The 23,425-nt window shown below is 36.8% G+C and overlaps 1 protein-coding gene across 1 annotated transcript in view; it reads right to left on the bottom strand.

Annotated features, from left to right (window-relative positions):
• The window catches only part of pdss2 (prenyl (decaprenyl) diphosphate synthase, subunit 2), a 55,520-nt gene that overhangs the window by 10,036 nt on the left and 22,059 nt on the right, over nucleotides 1-23,425 (bottom strand). Inside the window, exons 4-5 of the mRNA XM_049481552.1 lie at nucleotides 16,385-16,583; nucleotides 1,723-1,797 (exon numbers count right to left, since the gene is read on the bottom strand). Of these exons, the coding sequence (XP_049337509.1) occupies nucleotides 1,723-1,797; nucleotides 16,385-16,583 (274 nt within the window). The remainder of the gene's footprint in view (nucleotides 1-1,722; nucleotides 1,798-16,384; nucleotides 16,584-23,425) is intronic.

Genomic DNA, 23,425 nt, shown 5'->3' with positions numbered 1-23,425 from the left:
AGCGGGCTAAGCACTGCAATTAAGTTTAATGTTTATACTCAATTTGCTTAAATATATAAAATACTGAATTCAGCATCATTTTTCACACTTGGTATGAGTTTACAACCCCAGTCGTAAAAAAGTTGTAAAAGAATAGATAAATAAAAAAATACAGATTATTATTGCAGATATTATGAAAATTATTTTATATTTAGTCCTTAATTAATTTGTTACTATACATCCATTTCTGCATTTTAGACGTCAAATACATTCCAAAAAAAAAATATTGCATGAATAAAATACAAATATATATGTACATTTTATTTACAAATGAAAAAGATGAGCAGATAAAACAAACATGAAATATCTTGTGTTCATTTTGTCAGCAATAAAAAAGTCATGATAAATATATAAAGCTCTGTATTTTAATTTGCATGGTCTATACCTCCCCAGCCTTGTCAGATTTTGGATTTATTTGGATGGCTGACTTTGGCTATTAAGTATTTGGCTGAGGTTGAAAAAGGAGAAGACATCCATCCATCTACAGCTTGTTCTCCTGCTTGCAATAGGAGAAGAGTGTTTGTCTACAAAGGTGTCAGTGTCTCTGACCTCTATCTGACCAAGGGTAAGTTCTCACGTCTCTAAACAGAAGGTCAGGTGCTCTAACAAGGCAATTCAACCTTCATTCTGCTGCTGCCTCTCTGGATGCAATTACTAAAAATTCTACTGACCAGCAACTTAAAGCACAAGATCGAATATCAGATTTCCACCAACATTTCACCAATGTGTCCTAGGTCAGTTTTTTTAATAAATAAGTAAATGAAGCAACACATTTGCCTCAAAACACTGTTAAAGATTTTGTGTAAAAAAGTAAAGATTGATGATCTCCCGGGATACCACTTTCAACCAGACTCTTTTTTTATTATTGAATCATTAACACTGACTTTAACCGAGGCAAGTAAGACCTGCAGTTCTTTAAATGTTGTTTTGGTTTCTTTTGGGACCTCCTGGATGAGTTGTCCATGCCCTTTAGGAATAGTTTCGGTCAGATGGCCACTGCTGGGAAGGTTCACCAATGACTTTGTAATCTTTTTCAGACTGATAGATGATGATTGATGACTTTGTTTTCTCATCTGCTTTTGAATCTCTTCAGATTGGGGCATAATGTTGCTTTTTGTGATCTTTTATCTGCTTCATGTTGTCAGACGGGTTCTATTTAAGTGATTTCTTGATTCTCTAGATTTGGCAGTAATTAGGCCTAATTGTGGTTAGTAGTGAAATTGAACTAAGCTTTCCAAAAAGTGTGATAACATTTATGGGGGACTTCTTTTTACAAAGAACTAGGCTGGTTTGAAAAATGTATAAATGAAATAATCATTTAAAAGGTGCTTTTTAAATTTAATCAGGGTATATTTGTCTGATATTAAGTTTGTTTGATAATCTGAAAAACGTAAGTATGATAAAAATGCTGTACTGTACTGTGTACAAATATGTCATCAATAAAAATACTTAGCTCTAATCTTATGGGGAAATTTTTCACTGGAGGTTGGCACATTGCTGTGAGGAGAATATAAATCCATTCAGCCTGAATCATATCCCAAAGATACTGGATGGAGCTCAATCAACTCCAGAGAACTCTACATGCCAGTGTTGGGGGGTTTATTTCCCTCCAGCTGGAGCTGGGAGTGTTTGGTTGCTGCCCCTGCTGGTTGGGAGGTGTAATTTTTAGGGAGATGCTCTTACCTCTGTGGAGATGGAGCTCTCATGGTAGACACCCTGCACCAAATCTCCAATGGCGCTGGAGATCAGCTCCACCACCTAAAGACCAAAAAAAAAAAAAAAAAAAAGTCCACATGATGACGTTAGCATAGCAAGGTCCAGACAGTCTGAGCTACTCTTAGCACAGGGCAGGTCTGGCTTCGTTCATCTGAGCAGTGAGCTGAGATTAGCATGAATCACTGGAGGAGATGACCAGCACACCGTTATTAAGCAGATGGACCATCAAAATTCTGCCATGTCCAGAGAGTTATGGAGTTAAGGAGGCCTCTGATATCTGGCCAACATGCACTCAATGCCTGAACTTGAGTAAAAGTACTGTTACATTACAATACATTCTTAAGTTGGAGTAGAAGTGGTCATTTGAATGATAACTTGAGTATTCAGTAACAAAACACGCGTAAACTAATTTGATTTAAAACAGAAATGAATTATCACAGCTTTATTTAAGGATCATATTCAAGCACCAAATCATAAATGCTCACAACACAGTTAGGTCCATGTGTTTAGGCTGACAGAGAAGACCAGGGATGCACTCCTGCATGAACACCTTACAATATATACTGTAGCTGCATTTGATTGGTCAAACAAAGTCACATTAGAGGCTTTTATTCGAGATACGTATGAATAAAGCAACTAAAATATGCATTAAATAAAAGTACATAAAAGTGGGTGCCGAGTGGTCCAGCAGGGTAAGCGCTGCCACTATGATCGGAAGAACGCAGGCTCAAATCCCGGTCATGCAGCCTGCCATCAGCTGCCAGAGGCCTGAGAGAGCACAATTGGCCTTGCTGTGGGTGGTTTGATTGCACGCTTTCCCCTCATCACTCAAAGGGTGATGTCGATCAGCACAAGGCGTCTGTAAGCTGATGTATCAGAACCGAGTCGCTTTATAAGGAGCAGTTCAAAAAGAGGTGGTGACTGGCTTCACATGTGTTGGAGAAGTGATGGGGGATATACAGCTGAGTAGCAGCTAAATAGGAGGGACAATTGGTCTAGGAAATAAAAAAAAGTCATAAGAACAAAAAAAAATCTAAAAAGTGATTTCAGTAAATGTAACAGAGAATGTAGCTTGTCTCTTCCCACTACTGCTTCAGAGAAACCAAAATAGGTTTAATGCAAGTTAGCACATTTTGTTGTACATAACATCACCCAGATGTTCATTCAGTGAATTGTGTAAGCTAGTGGTTTTAGTTCTTTGGATTTGGTCGAAAAAACGCAAATTAAATAATTATGATGAGGTAAGGCCCTACACTGCTGTGGGCTGTGGAGCAAAGAAGTTCAGGTGATGTATAATCAGAGACATCCAGATTATAATCAGAGACATCCTCTAGAAAACATCAATAATTTAAATCAATTTGCAGGTAAAGATTCATTGTGACCTAAAGTGAATTAAAGAAGCAAATAAATAAATAAATAAATGCAAAGGAAGGATTATTGATCTCTGACCCCAAATTGAGTCTATCACCCAAAACAAGTTTAGCAACTGCAGGCTACAGAAGCACAGGTCAGAGAACCAAACATGTCTTGGCTGACTGACTGCATCTGGGGTCAGTGATCAATCAGGTTTATCTGATTTTGTGCTGAACTGCTGCTTTAAAAGCTTCCTAAATATCTTATCTTACATGTTGTCATGCAAAAACCTTCAAAACCTTCCAGTAAAGCAGCAACTTTGATTAGACATCTGTGCTTTATTTTGGAACATTTCTATTGGTCCATTTATTATGGAATATTGACCCTATGTAATGTCAGAAATATGTGGAAAAAGTCAAGAACAGCAAAAATAGAAAAAAAAAAGAGACAGAAAACTCTTATAACAGCAAGAGTCAGTTCTTCTACTTAAAAAAAACCCTAATTATTTTACTAAACTAACAATACTTTTAGCCAAAATAGCTATTGTCCATTTTATGCCAAAGATATAATATAATTTCATTGCATAATAATGCAAGTACACCCTTTTAAAGAGCAGTTTTTTGAGTAAGGGACTATCAAGAGCCCACAATATTCATAAAGGGGTCAAATATGAATTCACCAGTCACATCATGTTGAAAGACTTGAATGTAAAAAAAAAATGCATGGAGTTAATTTTGTGCCATAAATTAAGAATCAAAAGAAAAAGGGTTTTGTTGTTCAAAAAAGTAAAAAAAATAAATAAAAGAAAAATATCAAATGTATTTTTTTTTTAAATATATTTGGTTACTTTATTAATCTTTGCAGTTATAATTATTTTAGTTTGGATTTTGTCAGTTTTTCCTTTCATTTTTGTGGGTTTTTGTGGATTTTGCTTCTGGAATCTCTAGTTTGCTTCTGCTTTTCCTTACCAATTTCATAAGCATTTTTTTTCTGTACATACACACAATGATTGACTGAATAGGGTAACTTCAGGGGGCCAATCAGATTTCAGCTTGGGCCATTGCCACTGTGGCCCCGTTCCTTGAACTTTTAATGCATTAATGGGCTCTCCTTGCAAAGAATGCAAAGAAAAAAACTGAATGGACAATATTGAAAGTGTACTTACAGTCCCTGACAAAAGCTTATAACCTGACTTTAAATTCTTCCATTGGTTTTAGAAATGAATTATATGAAAGCTGAAACCCTCCCAAATAAGGTTTAATTTACGAAAATAATTTTGCTTCACTGCAGAAATATTGATCATTTATTGAACACAGAAAGGTCAGATTTTGGCAAGACAAAAGTTTTGTTGCCCACAGAAAGTAATGTGAAAATCAAACAAATAATTTACTTCAAATACAAAAATATGTTTCATTACATTGGTAAATTAAGTCATGGTGCTATTAGAGTCATATTTAATATTTTGTGTGACTTCCATGAGCTTGAAGGACTGCATCCATGCGGTTCGACAATGATTCATACAATTTATTGATGAAGTCATCAGGAATAGCAAAGAATGCAGTCTTACATGCCTCCCAGAGTTCATCAAGATTCTTTGGTTTTGTCTTCCAAGCTTCCTCTTTCATCTTACCCCAAACATGCTCAATGATGTTCATGTCTGGTGACTGGGCTGGCCAGTCCTGGAGCACCTTGATCTTCTTCGTCTTGAGGAACTTTGATGTAGAGATGGATGTGTGAGATGGAGCACCATCCTGCTGCAAAATGTGACCCCTTTAATGACTGGGAATGTAAGAGGTAGCTAATACTTCTTGATATTTTAGGCTAATGATATTGCCTTCCACCTTGCAAATGTTTCGCACACTCCCATACTGAATGTAACCCCAGACCATGATCTTTCCACCACCAAACTTAACTGTTTTCTGGGTGAATCTTGGATCCATATGGGCTCCAGTAGGTCTCCTGCAGTATTTGCGGCGGCTGTGGTATAATTCCACTGAGGATTCATCTGAGAAATCCACCTTCTGCCACTTTTCCAGTGTCTATCCCTTTAGCAGGCTGTGGGCCTTGGCAAATGCCATACGTTTTTTTAATTGCTTTTTGTTTAGTGCTGGCTTCTGGGCACTGATTCGACCATGGAAGCCATTTCGAGACAGAATCCTACAGACTGTTCTAGTTGACACAGGGACTTGAGATGACCAGGCCTGGTGGAGCTCTGCTGCAGTGGAAGAGGGGCTGGCTTTGGATTTTCTAACCAACAAACGTTCCTCCTGAGCAGTTGTCTTGCGGGGTCTTCCGGACCTGGGCTTGTCAAAAACATCTCCTGTCTCTTCAAATCTTTTTTTAATTCTTTGTACTTGACGCTGACACACATTAAAGGTGCCAGCCACCTCTGCAGTGGATCTGGTCTTCAGCCTCTTGATAATCAAGGCTTTGGTCGCAGGGTGGATTTTTGGCATGTTGTCAGAGGTCAAGTTGCAGTTCAAGTGAAGATCTGGGGTGCTGGGGTTCTTTTTATACACACCCACTAATTAACCAATCAATTAGTGAGCACAGGTGAGGCTGTAAACTAGGATTGGGTGCATTATATGACAAGTGACAGAACTTTTGTCCTGCAAAATTCTGACCTTTCTGTCTTTATTAAATGATCACTATTTCTGCAGTGAAGCAAAATTATTTTCATAAATTAAACCTTATTTGGGAGGGTTTCAGCTTTCATATAAGTCATTCCTAAAACCAATAGATGAACTTAAAGTCAGGTTATAAGCTTTTGTTTCCACAACATGGGTAAGCGACAGAACTTTTGTCAGGGACTGTACATCGACATTGGCTAATAACAAGTATAACATATAAAATGGTATGGAGGTACAGTATTGTGCAAATGTTTTAGGCACCTGTGGGAATTTCAGTAATGAATAAGTGTCTTATCTGTGAAGTAAGTGTTTATTAGCTCTGTAAAACACAGAGATGCATTACAATAAATACAAACAGCAATTTTACAAAAAGCAGAGCTTTTACAGCCCTGTTTTCCTTAAAACATCTCCTAATCTCTCCTCCTCATCTACATTTAATAGAGTTATTTCTAGTTCTCATTATATCCACAACTGGTTTGGTAAATTTTGGTAAATTTGGTAAATCAGGTGAGCTGCTGACGGAACTGAACATAATATACACATGCTGGCTGAGGAGCATCCAGGAGAAATCTGGAACTACACTTTTTTATCTTCAGCTTGGCTCACAGGATATAACATACTGAGAAAACCTTGTTACGTTTTACTGTATGTATGTTTATTTGCATCTGTTCAAATTATAAGTGTTGCTTTTTTCAGGAAAAAAAAAAGACTTATATTGCTGAGATGAATGAATTTGTGTAATTTGCATTGGTGCCTAAAACTTTTGCACAGTACTGTATATTCTGAATTTTCTAAAGGTTCCAGGTTGAGAGATGGTAGCTGTTATACCACTCCTCTAGGGGGCAGTGTTCAGACCCACTACAGCGGTAAATTAACCATCAGCTGCACTTTTGCGCAATTAGCTCGAGTATCTGTTTCGCTCTTCCATCTCTAGCCGACTTCTGCTGGCCCTGCACTTCTCCTTTCCCCGCTCTATCAGTCTTTTTTTCCCCTCTCCTGCTTTCCTGAAAGAGCCGACTGTTGAGGCGCACGTCTCCGAGCGGCGGGGGAAAGAGGAATGGATCATGTGCCGCTTCATTAAGTCCAGACATTCGTTTTTTTTCCCCCTTCTTTTTTTCATATTTCATATTCAGTTACATGGCTCTGTTTCTCTCCAAGTTTCTCTCACTTTGCTCCTCACTTTCTAACTTTCCTCTCTCTCTCTCGCTCACTCTCTCTCTCTGTCTGTGCCCTCTGAGTAATCGGATCCTTGAGGAAATATTGAGGCAACCTGACTCCTTTAACCAAAGCCCAAAAAGGACAATGCCCCTACAGTGTTACCAGATGTGCCGCCTCCAAACGCTCGGAACGGGGGGTGGGATTGGAGGGGGGGACTAGTGCGTGTTGTGAGGTGAAGGTTGGGTTTGGTAGGGGGGGGCTTTTTTTGGAAAGTATCAGATAAGCCCCCCTCCCTCGTCCTCGTCTCATTCCCAAATCCAGCCGGTGTCGCGTTTCGCCGACAGGTCTGTGAGGGGAGGAAAGAGGAGAAGACCTGGCCGGGATTAGCTTACCGTTTATGCTAGTGCCGAGCCAGGATCCCACTCACACACACACACACTCAAATACACACACACACACTCACGGAGAGAGAGAGAAAGCGTACCAAGCCAGGACCCCACTCAAGGCCACATAATACACATCGCAGATCACTCGGCTGATGAAAAAAGCACTTACCCGCAGAGCTAGCTTCACTGATTTTGCGCCACTAATGGGTCTCGCGCAAAATGCTAAAAGCGCTAAGCTTCATTTACTCTGGCTGAAGTGTGCCCATTTTAAAGCTCATTTATACTTCCTTTACATCCGAAAACTAATACGTCCATTTCAAACACTGTAACTGTCATAGCCACATACTGCTACACGTTCTTTATGCTGGCATTGGTGTTTAGAAATACATCCATTAGAGGGCAATTCAGAGTCAAACTACTGTTTCTGACAACAGCAACAAACACACAATAGCAGAGAGGAGGAGGAGGGCCATATACAGTACCAGTAATAAGTTTGTATACACCTGGATACATAAATTCAGTGGGTTTTTTTTATTAGTTTAAAATGTTCTGCATTGTAGATTAATACTAAAGTCATTCAGACTATGAAGAAAATCATATGATGAATTATTTAGTAAAAAAAACAAAAAAAAAAAACACTAAAACGAACCAGAATATGTTTTATATTTTAGATTCTTCAAAGTAGACACCTCTTGATTAGATGAGAGTTTTGCACATCTTGGCTGGATTTTCTTAGTCAGCCTTATGAGGTAGAGTCACCTGAAATTCAGGCTTTCAGATAACAGCTGCGCTGAACTTGTCAAGAGTTAATTAATTGAATTTCTTGTCTTTCGATGTGTAAAGAAAAGTGGAATGTTGCAAATTCACTGACTGAATAAATGATTGTTCATGTAATGTTTCATATCTTAAATTCAGAAGTATCATCCTGAAATTAAATCTTATTACCCATTTAAAAAAGAGCATCTTTCAGAAACTGTGACTGTGATAATATATATATATATATATATATATATATATATATATATATATATATATATATATATATATATATATATATATATATATATATTCTTTAATCCAAACAATATTTGAGTTTTTCAGAAATATTTTTTTTCTAAGCTTGTAGAAAATGTATTTCCACCTACTTGTCTTATTTTTTTTGTTGTTGTGGAAAGAGTACCCATCATTTTTACAATGTTTTCTGCATTGGAACCAACAATTCTTTTTTTTAATTAATTATTATTTACAATATTCCTAAAAATTCTAATTTAATCATGTTTAATAATTATATGAGACATTACTAACCATTAAACATTGTTTATTACTGTTGTAAGTACGGTTGTGTGCCTCTAAATGTAAAGTGTTCCCACTATTACAAATTACTATGAACTGTATTGTAAAGTAATCATTTTTGCTTAAAAAAAAAAAAATGAAGTGATGAATTTGTGATTTATCTTGGAATAACTACTAATATAATAATTATTGCAGTACATTAAATAAAGCAAAAACAAACAATATCACAATACTTATAAAGGTTAGCACCAGGACTATACAGGGTCAGTGGTTAACGTATAGTAGGTTGATCACTGACAGTTTAAGCAAGGGTAAGTGTGTGTTGAGGGGTGTGTGTGTGTGTGTGTGTGTGTGTGTGTGCCTGTTTGTGTGCACATGTGTGTGTCTTTGATCAACCATGGCCGGCTGACAACTCACAGTTGTCTTTCCATGCGTGCCCTGTGTGTGTGTGTGTGTGTGTGAGTCACAGATGTGTAAACACTCCGGGGCTTTCCGCTGCTCCATTGTTTAGAGGGAATAAAGCTTTATAAAGTTTCTTATTACTAATAGAAGGCTATGCAAAATAACTGCTCACAAAAACTGTCCTAACGTTTGGTAAACAGATTCTGAACTACAGGAAATAAAACGTAGCCAATCAGGTTCTTAAGATCCATAAAGCTGGTGGTTCTCAACCCAGAGTTGAGAGTTGGAAACCCAACAGACCCAATAGAGCTAGTATTGTTAATGAATGAATCAGCTGAATAAGAAAGGGAACAATGCATTAGAACCAGTAAAGAGTGAAGAGGTAATAATACAACTTTTCTCTTTGGAAAGTTTTCCCACCTCTACCACCAGGGGGGGATCTAGAACACGCATTAAAAACATACATCCTTTCTCCTGTTACAGAGTAGATTTCATTGCACTCTCCATTTTCTCCACAGCCACGTAACCCTGACAGAAACAGGACCTTCATCAGGACAATCCAGCAATAAATGAAGTGCATGAAGTCATTTCATTAAAGTCAGCTTACACTGTTACACTGCAGCTGTGAGGCTGATGAAGCTAAGAAGTAATGAAAGCTTATGAACACACACATTAAAATGACATTAACAGCATGTCCCAATCTGCAAGAAGTACGTACAATCATCCCAAAATAAAGATTTCTGACTGGTTTTACAGCTCTGGAAAAAATTAGGAGACGACTTCTGAATCAGTTTTTTTCTGATTTTGCTATTTACAGGTATATGATTGAGTAGATGATTCATGTTAGAGCATTTACTTGCAGAAAATAATATATTTGTGAAATAACACAAATTAGTTCATATTCATAAAGTTTTAAGAGTTCAGAAATCAATTTGGTTTTAATCACGTTTTTTATGCATCTTGGCATGTTCTCCTCCACCAGTCTTACACACTGCTTTTGGTAACTTAATCATTGGTTGGTTTGATGGCTTGTGCTGAAGACTGGACTCAAACTAGCTTTTTTGGGGTCATTAACACAAGGGTTCACAAACTTTTTCCAGCAGCATTATGTGACTTTTATAATTATTCACAAAGAACATATAAATTATCATATTTTTTTTCTGTCTTATTAGTATATCTGTCAATGCCCTTGACTTGGATTAAGATCAGATTTTTTGCTCATTTCAGTCATAAAATAACATTTTGAGTTTTTAAACACTGTTCCTGGAAGGCCACCATCCAACTGGACACCAGATCCAGCGTTTCTGTACCTCTCTGAAAGACACAGTGTCAGAAAACTGACACCAAAAACGTCTACGTGTAACATTAATCAGCGCTGAGACTTCTCACAATAAACTACTCTTTAAATTGTGACGGAGCAGACCTGAGTGAGGCCTGCTGACGGCACGGTCAGACCGGGAACATTACCGGCGCTTCTCTGCCAATCACCCGCGGGGGAAGCCACAATCAGCGCAGGCGAAGACCACAGTAGAGTCAGTCACGCTGTTTTCGGGGGGAATTTGGCCCTCGGTTTCCTCCTCAGAGCTCTGGGACGCTGAGCGAGACTCAGAGAGAGGCTAAAGTTTCTGCATGTTTGAAACAGAACATCTAACTGGAGTGATATCATCATGCAGAGTGCAGGAAAAATAAAGTCTCAGCGAGGGATCAGCCGACGAGCTGTAGCCTTAAAGCTCAACCTGAACCCATCACTGCTGACTTTGGCGTCTGAAACGAGGTGTACAAATTTTGATACCGATGAAATACCTGGTCACACAGTCTGATACAGTCCACAACTTCTAGCCTGTGCTGCTAATTGGTGTATATAAGCTTTAACTACTTTTAGTTAGATACATTTACTAAAGAAGCAAAGCTTCAAACACCAAAGCATATTTTGGCTTTTCGCTACATTTAGAGTAGGAGACAATGTCCCAAAGTTTGTGAACACCTGTGCTTCCAAAATGAAGGGTATTAACTAGGGGCTGGCGAAATGGCCCTAAAATGATATCACGATATTTAATGGTATTTTCAAGATAACGATACTCTTGGCGATATGACAAGCTTACACTACTTTGCAACAAAATAAAAATTACATTTTATAATTGCATACAATATGATATGGCACACCCCTCACTGAGATACAAAAAATACAAGAATTTTAATAGATTATTTTGAACAGAAGTCAATGATCCAGAAGGTCATGATACTAATAGTGTACTCTATCCCCATATCCCCATATATCCAGGATTAAAGTAAAAGGAATGTTACTGGACAGATATACAATGGGAAATAAGAACAGTGTGAATTTTTCTTTTGCTAAAACAGCAAAAAAGTAGTACTCTGATGTGATAATAAGAGGTGGGTGATTTGGCACCATATTTCAGGGTATAATATCGTTCAAGATATTCAAAAATGTTGGCAATATTATTGCGTACGATACGATATGGCACACTAGTATTAATATGGAGTTTGCTGCAGAAACTACCTCTACCTCTTTTAAGCTTCCTAACTCCAGTGTACAACTGAAGACAGGACAAAGATGTTTTTATTTAATTTGTTGTAAGATTACTTTACTAAGTTTGTGGACACCTATTTTCGGCCCAATACTAAGGCACATTAAAAACAGAGGCCTATGAGAATCACAGGCAGGATGGCGGCACAAACAACAAACAACAAACAACAAAAAACAAATTTTATAAATTACGATAAGGTTTTATGGCCAATTTCTTCATAACAAACATGAAAAAAAAAATCCCTAGTAGTTTGTGTCGGTAGATAGATCCACCTTAAATGGTGCAACAGAAAGCAGAGGCGGCATCATTTAAGGTGGAATGGAAATATATATTAAAATTAGGGCTGTCAACGCTAAAGAGGTAATGCAGATGATTCATTTGGAACCAGTAACACGTTATTAATTTTTTTAAGTTTGACCCCAACTTTTGTCGTAATCTGGAGATCTAGTAGATTTTTTTCTGGAGTGGTTCGCTTATGGTCAGAATGTGATCTGGTCTTGATCCGACCCGGATATCAAATACACTTCTTTTTAATTGAGCTACACTGCTGATAAGACACAGTTTAATCTGAAATATTAGCCAGATGATATGAACAAACACTGTGTCTACTGCTCCATGCTGTTTACACATGGAAAAATGTGCAGCGTTCACTGCTCACATCACATACATTTAATTACATTTACGAAAATACATTTAAATATCCACTATAAAAACTTGCGTCTTAAGAAGAGCAAGTGTGATTAATCAGAGTTAATTACAGAATATTGTTGTGAATAATCTGATTACATTTTTTTAATCGATTGATTTGACACCAATAAATAAAATTTAATTTTAGCTCCACATCGCAAAGAAATTAAGGTAATAATGAATTGCTGCATCACCTGCTCCCTTTTTAAAAAGACAGACTACATCTGGTGTAGGAGACAATGTCCAATAGTTTGTGGACACCTGTGTGCATTTAAACTTAAGGGTATTAGCTAGTGGTTTATCCACAGGCAAACTTTACGTTAGATGTTGGAATTTGCAGTGAGATGCTGTAATAAGCATTTGCATAGTCAGGTACTAATGTTGCATGATTAGGTCTGTGGTTCCAACTTAACTTAAGTAGTTACTGGGTGGAGGTCAACAATGCTTTCTTAAGTAGATTATACAATATGTACACTTTAAAGTAAATTAATTTACTCAATAGAAGGACTGTCTGGATTCATTAAGGCATGCAGTGATTCATACCATGAGCGTCAACTGCTGTTCTCCACTGTTATTTTACTGTTTATTGATGCTGCAGGTTATTATGGTTGCTGTTGCTAAGATTAACATCTGATAGTTAGTACTTGGTTACAGCACACACACAGGGACTGGATCTCACACACAGTCACACAGGGGGCTTACGCAAGCTTCATTTTCATACGAGACCAAAATCAGGCCTTTTGGACTCTCTGTGGAGGACCCGAGCAGAGACCTGAGGATGACCCTATCCCATTAATATTACTGTGTGTGTGTGTGTGTGTTTGCATTGTATAGACACAGCTAAAGCAAAGCAGAGGGAAAAGGGTTTATTTTCATCCACAGGGAGAGGTGCATTCTACAGCTCCACTTGGTGACAGAACCTGTCAGCGTACTGCCTGCTGCCGAGTGGGGTGTATAAGAGGGTGGGTTCACGTTAGCATGTGTGTGTGAGAAAGTGTATGTGAAAGAGTGTGTGTGCGTGTTAATATCAGACAACACGCCCACAGTATTTGTTTATACAGTATTACTTTTATATTGCTATAGTAAAGGTGGGAAATACAGGGCATCACATGATAACCATATTATCACAATACATTGATTCTGTGATACTCAATATATCACATTTTTAGATCATTCTTGATGATAATTCATGTCATCTGTGTGACTGAAGAGGATAAAATACTCCTAAAAAAGCACATTTTTTATGGACCAGTATTCTGTCGATTAGTCGACAATTATTTCTGTCTATTTCTGTCATGTCCTCCCCCTCTAAACACGATAAAAATAGCTGATCATGAGATTTAAAAGGCATTTAAATGTCTAGATGTTATTTAAACATGGAAAGTATTGATTATTTAGTGATTAAATATTTAATCTGTTGAGTTTGGGCACAGTGTAAACTGTTTAAGTGAGCCATTTATCCATCTCCCATTGCGCTTCTGTGTAATACAGTACAGTAACAAATTAACGATTAGTCGACAATGTCATTTGTAGCAGACAATTTTAAATAATTGGCATTGTTGATTATTTCGACTAATCCTTGCAGCCCTACTATCAATAAACGTCTATTGCCTGGTCTGTTTCTATATATAAATTGCACTGAATTAAAAGGCAATGCAACACTAGTAAGGAACAGGGGTGTCTCGCAGGTCTCAACGCTGGATGATATGATCTGTGAAGCAAAGCTAAGTAAAGCAAAAAAAAAAAAAAAAAAAACTAATTCTTAAAAAAAATATATTATTATTTTTTATTTAAACGAGTGCAGGATGTTAATCTACACAGATTTCTTGGCTGAAAACTGTTTATTTGCGTGATTAAAGTGCTAAAGATTTTCAGATTTCCACTAAGACTGGGTGCTGCAGCATTGGCATTAGCGGCTAACCGCTAGCGTTTACTAGCCACGTTTGTTGCTAGTAAATTCCACCCAACATCGCTACACTGAGGAACCTGAGCGTTTCAGAAGCCAGGGAGATATTAGCTAGCGCTTTGTCCCATGTAGCTTTTTTTTAATGCGCAGGCTACCGACCGATAATAGTCAAGAGAGATAGCGCTTAGCATGGTTAGCGGCTAATGTTAATACTGCTGCAGTCTTGGTGCTGAAGAACTAAACTGGAACTCCTCTATAACGCTGTACTTCACCAGAGTGGCTTTCCTGCTCCTTACAACCTGACTGGTAGAATTCAATATTATACATTATATATTTTTATATAGTTACTGTCCTCACCTCTCTGAGTGGACCAGATAGTCCATAGTCAGCCTGGGTGTCAGTTAGCTGTTAGTGTTCTCCTCCGAGCATGTTGAGCCCCAGTGTTGTAAAACTAGCAGCAGTATAAAAAGATATAATGGAGATTGTTTGTGACGTGGAGGAAGAGCCTCTATCCTGACAGTGCTGATGTAGTCTTATTCACACTGCCGTGCTGTGAGTGTGTGTTTCTGTCTGAGTGTGTGTGCAGGTGCTGCCCTGTGGGTTCACTATTGATTTGTTGATTAAATCAGTCAGGAGCAGTCTGGCTGATACGTACACAGTGAGTGCTGTTTCTCTCAACATTAAATACTAACCATACAAATCCCAGTATACACACAACTGCACTCTAAGAAATATAAGTACAGATTTGTACTTAAAAGAGTACAAAGCTTGTCGCTGGGGCTGTACCTTATATTGAGGCACAAAAAAGTACCTTTCAGTGAAAGTCCTTTTTTGTACCCATGGTTTTTGTGCCAGTAAAGATCATAAAGATTATAAACATTATCATCAACTGAATATGGCTCAAAAACTTGATGATACAAAATTGTCTGGCTTTCAAATAAAAAATGTGCAATTTAAATATATATTGTTCATTAGTACAGTGATGCAGAATACTGAATGTACCCTTTGGCTGGTTAAATGGTACAAATTTGTACTTATTGCTGTTAGAAATGACTTTGTACTTCAGAAGGAACAAATCTGACCCTGTAAAGACCAATATTGTACCTTTGAGAGTACAATTATAAAGAGTGTACCTTCGAGTACAAAAAAGTACTCATATCGTACCTCTGTTTTTTAGAGTGTGGACAGCTGATAACCTCCACTGATCTTAAACACTGAGTCTCTGGAGGAGAGTGTAGCTCAATAATCAATATCACAATTACAATCGTTTAAGTATGTACAATTTAGCACTTTAAAGCTCTAATCAATGTCTCTACTCAGCAATGTTAATTTAACTGCAATTTAATTCTGAATTCAATTCTGTACAAACTGTAATCCAAGAAAAGTGTGTCTGGACATAACTGCAATTTCACAAAAAAATACAACTAACAAAACAACTAACAACTAACGAAAGTTTATGTTATGTATCTGAATCTGACTGTAATCCCACAAAATTCTATGTAAAGGCAACTGTAATCCCATAAATTCTGAAAGAGTCCAACTGTAATCCTACAAAATTATATTCAAATCTTATTGTAATCGCACTAATTCTGACTAAATGTAACTGTAATTCCATAAAATACTGTCTACATGTGACTGTAATTCTGCAATTCCACAAAATTCTTTCTAAATCCAACTCTACTCCCAAAACTTTTAATTAAATTCAACTATTACCCCACAAATTCTGACAGCATGAGTGTGTAGTCCCACACAATTCTGTCTGTATGTGCCTAAATTCCCTTAAATCATTCTGACTGAATCAGACTGTAATCCCACAACATTTTGTCCAAATGCAACTAATTAAGAAATTCAAACTGATTCTGACTGTAATCCCACAAACTTTGACTAAATCTGACTGTAATTCCATAAAGTTCTGACTGAATTAGACTATAATCCTACAAATTCTGACTAAATCTAGCTGTAATCCTACAAATTTTGACTGAATCTGGCTGTAATCCTACAAATTTTGACTGAATCTGGCTGTAATCCTACAAACTCTAACTGGATCTGACTGTAATCCCAAACAATTCTGTAAAAATCTGACTGTAATCCAACAAAAATCTGACTGAATTAAACCGTACTCTCACAAATTCTGACTGAATCTGACTGTAATCCCACAAATTCTGACTAAATGTGACTGTAATCCCACAAAATCTCTTTGTATTTGTCTTTTTCAAATTCAGAGAGCAGCATCCTGTGTGAGATGCGATGTGATGTGTGAGGTACCTTGGTGTTGTTGAGCTGAGCCAATCCCGTGCAGGCATTCGCTAACAGGAAGTCTCCACTTAGGATGGCCATTTTGTTCCCAAATTGCAGGTCCTTGAGGGGCCCGTCTGAATAGGTCCATTCCTTCAGGTTCACAATCCCACGATGCACCAGGAACGCTGTGTGGATCAGCTCTGTGATCTCAGCCAGGTTCCGCTGACTGAGAGAGAGAAAATGAGAGAGAGAGATTTGTTTTAATCCATACCTAAAAACTGCAGGAAATTTAAACTCGGAAATCAGTCAGTAATCCCATATAATTTCTCCTAAATTCTACTGAAATCTTACAAAATCATTTTTGAACCAGACACTAATTCCAGACTAATGGACAGTAATTCCAAAAAACTGTCTGGAATTTACTGTATTCTTACAAAAATTGGTTCAAAATTCTGACTAAATCTGACTGTTATCCCATAAAATTCTAAATCCCTAATTAGACAAATTTTGACTAAATCCTACTGTTATCCCACAATTTTTGACTAAATCTGACTGTAATCCCACAAATTCAGACTGGATTAGACTGTAATCCAACAAACTCTGACTAAATGTGACAGTTATTACAGAAAATTCTGGGATAACAGTATTCTTACAAAAATCTGTCCAAATCCAAATATAACCTAAAATTAACCTTAAAAAAATCTGAAATTCCAAATTTGACAAATCTTGGTCGAATATGTCTACTGCTGTTTGGCAATACTTCCAAAACATTTGGAAATAACCCTATAAGGTAAAATGTAAGTGCATTAACAAGTTCGAAAACATGAAATAACAAGAAAATTATATGGAATGTATATCCGAAAAAAAAAAATGCTTAATTCAGACTGTTTTTATAAAGCTGTCTGGATCAGACTGTATTTCAAAAATCTGTAATCCCACAAAATTAAGATTGTACGTAAACAGATCCTCACCAAACAAAGAAATACAACTCCTTTATATAAAAAAAAGCTTAATAATCAGCTGTCTAACATTGAGTTAAAAGACATTTTAATGGACACTAATCCGACGTGACACTAATAATAATATAATCTTTATTAAAGGACATGAGCCTCTCTTCATCAGACAGGAGAAAAAAAAAATCATCCATGCTTTCCCATCCACCATCCACCCCGCCCCTCCGAGGGCCAGAAGCTGTAATCTCATGTTGATTTGGAGTCTCACAGCAATAATCAGCTCTGTGTCCGTTCACACACACACACACACACAAAATACCTCACACTCGTCTCGGCCGGGTGGCGACCGCTGATGACCACTTAGCCGTCCTCCTCCAGAGGAAAAGCAAAAAGAAGCTCTAATGAGACGCTTCTGTCTGTTCCTTCTATACGTCTGAGAGTGTTAAATGCAGAAGCGTAATTATACTTTATTGCTCGGACATCTAATGTCTGATTACGTCTGTTTAATCACACCTATTGTCCACTGGGGCTGCTGGTGTTGGTAAGGCTGGTCAAGAAGCACTTCAGCTCACGTGATCTACAGGTCATATGCATGCAGGGCATCTTAAAAATCTTTCACAGAAAGAGATACGCCTTGCAATAATATTTTAATATGATATGATATATGATGATGATAATATAATTCAACATACCTTCCACTAATGCTGGGCGGTATGACCAAAAATGTACATCACTGTATTGTTTAAGATTCTTATTTTATTTTTATACCAACTCTACCTATTGACAACTAATGGACTTCCAAAAAACTGTCTGGAATTGACTGTATTCTTACAAATTCCAAATTCTAACTAAATTTCATTGTTATCCCAGAAAAATCTAAATCCCTAATCCCACAAATTTTGACTAAATCCTACTGTTATCCCACAATTTCTGACTAAATCTGACTGTAATCTCACACATTTTGACTACATAGAACAAAAAATAAAATAATCTTATTTTATTTTTATACCAACTCTACCTATTTACAACTTAATATAAATTATGCTTTTAAAACACACTAATGCCGTCCATACACAACTACTACACAACTTTAAAAACACTAAAGTCTGACACCCTCTCACATCAATAGATTAGTCACAGACTTTTATTTACAGACTAAGATTTAACAAAGACTGGGGATCTTACAGGATCACTATTTGCAAGACTGCAACTAAGTTCTTTCTTTTTTCCCCCCATCATGCTTCTGGTAGAGTTTACATACAATACATATTACATATTTAATTACAAATAATGTCTATATTATCAATTCTTGTATTTTATCAGAGACTCACAAATCAAAAACAAAATGTCTGTATGTAAAGCTAAAATATTGCGATTACCCTTTTGAAAATCGCATTAAAACTTTCGAAAATTCAAATTACTCAAATTAATCATGAAAATCGCCAAGCACTATCTGGAAGGGAGGTAGAATTTGGCACAACACCTAGAAAAGTAACTTGCCGAACTGAAAACTGACACCAATGTATGATAAAAGCCTTTTTGCCAATCAAACTAAACAATGTCAATTATAGAGAGATGCAGAATCTGCCACCCACTATCAGGTATTACTCCCATAATGCATGTCTTATTGCCATGAGCATGCTGACCAGAATTCAGAATTCAACCTTACTCACAGGATAACACCTCAAAACTGACAACCTACACCTCACAACAACTTTCCAAAGCTGTTCTATGATGTAATACATAATGATCAATTTACACACTGCTCTCCATTGACTTTGGATATGGGCATATCAGTGCAGAACACTATAACAGTGTTTTGCACTTATTCATTAACAGGATTCTCCCAAAATGCATTAATTTACCTTCAGTTCTTGTATTCTGTCACTTTCAGCTAACAGGAAGAGACACAGTCTAACACGCTACATCTAGTATAGATGAGGACGGTGCACGGACGTCTAGCTGCTGTAACATATCGTTAACGGGCCCCTGTGGCGATTTGAAGGCAAGAACAGGCAGATTCTGATTTATTTGGACAGGGAAGCTGTCTGCTTTACAGGATCTGACCTGAGCTTTCTTATTTCCGCTCGGTAACAAGTGACGTGGGACAGTTTCATCATAAATGCCATAAAGTTTGGAGAAAATTGATTTTATTCAAAAAAAAAAAAAAAAAAAAAAGAAATTTTTTGACGTTGTTGGTTTATGCCTCTCATTTTAGATCAATTCCAAAAGATTTGTTTCCAATCTTCCATCTAAATGTAGTAATTTCCAATTCTGATAACATCATTACAAACCATCTCTACAGAAGCCAGAACAGAAGGTGATGCTCTGGTGGAGATTAACAAGAGACAAAAGTCACTGTAGCTAAAGCTGAGCATGAGCAAGAGAGGTTTACAGCCCCCAGCATTGGAGATCCATCCAAGACCTATGAAATACGTTGTGCAAAAACGGAAATGACAGCAGCTTTAAGTGTGTTGAGTGAGTCTCAAAGCAACTTGTCAACAAAAGTAATCACAGAGAGTCTATCTCCCACTCTACTCCTTTTGAGACCCCACACATCCTCACGTTTTTACGTCTTGGATAACTCTCTTGGTCCATTTGCCTCCCCCTAAAGCTGCTACTGAAGTTTTAGCATCTTAGCCACAACACCTTCTGTGTATTATGTCTTTGTATTATGGCTTCTGCAACATCAATCTGAGATCTTTCCTTCAACGGTTTTCAAGTTAGCTTTTGCGATCTTGTTGAAAATCCCGTATTTCTCTTAGAATCAACTCCAAATTCGCGTTTTTCTGCTCATAAACCATATTGGCCTGTAGTATCATCTAAAGAAATGCCAGAATCAGCATTGTCATAAGTTTTTACTGGTTGCTGAGTCCAATTTTTGTCCTTAAACCTAGTCAACGTACCTTCTTAGTCTTCAATAAAAAGATACAGTCTAGTTTGTAATAGTAACTTTGAAGTTCTAGGGGTTTTTCTTCTTTTTTATTTGCGAGTCATTCTTATGCTGTCATCTGGTTGATGACCTAGCCAGAAACCAGAATCTCAACCAGCTTTCTTCTTTCCACTGTTTGGAAGGACCCATTCTTCCTGCAGATCAGCTCCAGGTAGTTTAAACTGCTTGTTGGAGCTTAATTTACAAACTGCAATAGAGAAAATTTTAATTGGCTTGAGAATTTTAGATGAGGAGCAAATAAATGAATTAATAACTGGCACAGACGTAAACTTATTTTATTTTAGAAAAGTTTAACAGACTGAATTAGGCTGTCCTGCTGGATTTTGCCTATTTTACATCCATCCATTTATCTATTTGTTTTTTATAAAAAAAAAATAAAAAAAAAAATAAATAAAAAAAAGACACCCAGCTTCCTGTTAAGAAAAAGCATCCCCACAACATGATGCTCCCACCACCATGCTTAACAGCAGGGACGAAGTTTATTGAAAAATAGCAAATGCTTGGTTTACATCACACACGCAGTGTTTTGATATGTGTCTGCATAAGGATATGACTTCAAATGAATCTGAGGGTCAGTCATTTAACATTAAATATGGCGCCACCAATTAACAATGTCATTTGTATCCCAAATTAATCTGATAGCTTTCAGAGGAGTGAACTGTCAGTTTTTGGGCATTTAGTCTCAGAAATCACTCATTTAAAGGCACGGTCATTAATTTTAGTACCACTATTTTTTTTTAACAGTGCAGGAAAGGCCATTCAAAGCTCTGTGACTGTAGAGTGGATTCACTTCTGCAGAGAATAAATGAGCAGTCTCTATGCAGACTGGCTGCCCAAGTCAAGTCTGAAATCCTATTTTCTGCCAAAATGTTCCTCTTTGGCTCCTGTGTGTGCTGGAGTCAGTGGGAGGGGCAGCATGGTGAGTATAAATAGCTTTGGGACTCAGTTGCCTAGCAACCGATGCCACGGCGCAGAGGGGGTCCGCCCCCGACACGCCCCCTTTCTCCATCCGCTCCATTTTCCATCCGCAGATTTAACTCTTGATATGCAGTTGTGTGTGTGTGTGTGTGAGTGTATGAGTGAGTGTATGCAGGGTGGGGAAGTTGAACAATAAGAAGAGAAAAATTGCATCATGGTCGCAGGAAACCGTGTGTCCCTGAAACTCTGTACCTGTATAAGAGGGGAAAATCATTACAAAAAAAATACTAATTTAATTTTTTAGCTTTAATTAAAGTACATTTGGATAATTTTTGCTCTTATATTCACCATTACTCTGCGCCTCATAATAGTTCCATTTACAAAACAAGGTTCTGGAACCTTCAAACACAATCTGTACCATTATCTGTCTGGATACTGCAGAAAAATTAAACATATTTAACATTTGGACATTTTAACTCCATATGAACAATATTAAGAGATGGAGAGTGTATACCTAAACACATTAAACTGAAGAAATGTCTTGAATTAGGGCTGGGAGGTTAATCAAATTCAATAAAAAAATGGGATAATCAGGATTACACATCTTTAAAAGATGCCAGAATCACAGTGGATATATATTTGCTTTTATGTGGCAGTGATATTTATATTTTACACTTTTCCTTAACTGAAACACAAGGCGTTATGTTTGCACCGTGTTTAATATAAAAGCTGCATGCTTGCTATCCGTGAAATAAATAAATTAATACATAAATAAATGTGAACAACAATAAAGGAAATAAAAGCTTGCGCATTTAACAACTGAAGTTACACACAATATTGTTGTGGTTATTACAATTATTTTTTTTGACACCTTTAATATTACTATAATAAAATTTTGCCCATCTAACAATAATTTTGTTTTTCATTTAAGCATCCGTTATTAAAGCTTAATTTTTTTTCATTTATTGTGTCTTTATTTGTTCTATCTATTCTGATTTATTTATTTATTTTATTTATATCTTGGTGTTATTTTAGCTACTTTACTTTTAGTCCTCTATTTATTTATTCGTGTTTATATTTTATTATTCTATTATTATTTTATTGCTTTACATTGTAGCCTGTCCACTTATGCTTTTATTCTGAATTCTATTTTTGTCTTCATATTTTTTTTCCAGAGATGTATACGATTTAATTAAGAGACCGCTTCAGTTTTTGAATCAGTTGCTCTGATTTTTCTATTTATAGGTATATGTTTAAGTAAAATGAACATTGTAACATTGTAAAACGTTGTTTTATTCGATAAACTACGGACAACATATCTCCCAAATTCCAAATAAAAATATTGTCATTTAGAGCATTTATTTGCAGAAAATAAGAAATGGCTAAAATTACTACAAGGATGCAGAGCTCTCAGACCTCAAATAATGCAAAAAAAAAAAAAAAGTTTATATTTATAAAGTTACAACATACAAATAACATACATCTTGGCATGTTCTCCTCCACCAGTCTTACACACTGCTTTTGGATAACTTCATGCCAAACCTGGTGCAAAAATTCAAGCAGTTCAGCTTGGTTTGATGGCTTGTGATCAGAGCTGTATAGTTTGTTCGCTATTTTTAAAGCTCCATCATTAAATTTTAATTGTTGTGTTTAAACAGTTCCTTATTTTACCTCACCTGATTAAATTCTTGATTTAAATTTTAATTTAAATTTATTTTTCAGTTCCTTCAAATTGTAAATGCTCAAAAGCACTGAAAAAAGGGTTACCCTCAATGTATTTATAAGTGAAAATAAAGCTTAATTGATTGATTGATACTGATCCTATAGCATAATTAGCTCAAGCCTAACTAGGAGTTCATGCATGATCAAGGAAACCAACAGACACACAAGCCAACGACACAAACTGCTCTGCTATTGGCTGAGATTTTTTTTTTTGCAGACTTCTGTACGGAAGTTGAACATATGAACTTTGGATAACCCTGAACATCAGCTTAACAGACTTCGCTCTGCGCTACTGAGCTCAGGGCAGAAAAAAGAGGAAAAAAAAAATCATGTCTCAATAAACTGCAGCGCTGATGTTTCGTGAGATGCGTTCTAAGAGCCATAATGAAAGAGAATATTCCACACTTCATATCTGTCACTGTCCTCATCTTCTCCTCCTTAACGAGGTGACCCATCTGTCACTCACACACACTCACACACACACACACTCACACACACACACTCACACTCACACACTCACAC

The sequence above is a fragment of the Astyanax mexicanus genome, chromosome 7 (assembly GCF_023375975.1).
Source record: "Astyanax mexicanus isolate ESR-SI-001 chromosome 7, AstMex3_surface, whole genome shotgun sequence".
In the NCBI taxonomy this organism is placed as follows: domain Eukaryota; kingdom Metazoa; phylum Chordata; class Actinopteri; order Characiformes; family Acestrorhamphidae; genus Astyanax; species Astyanax mexicanus.
This window is presented reverse-complemented; position numbering and strand designations above follow the sequence as displayed.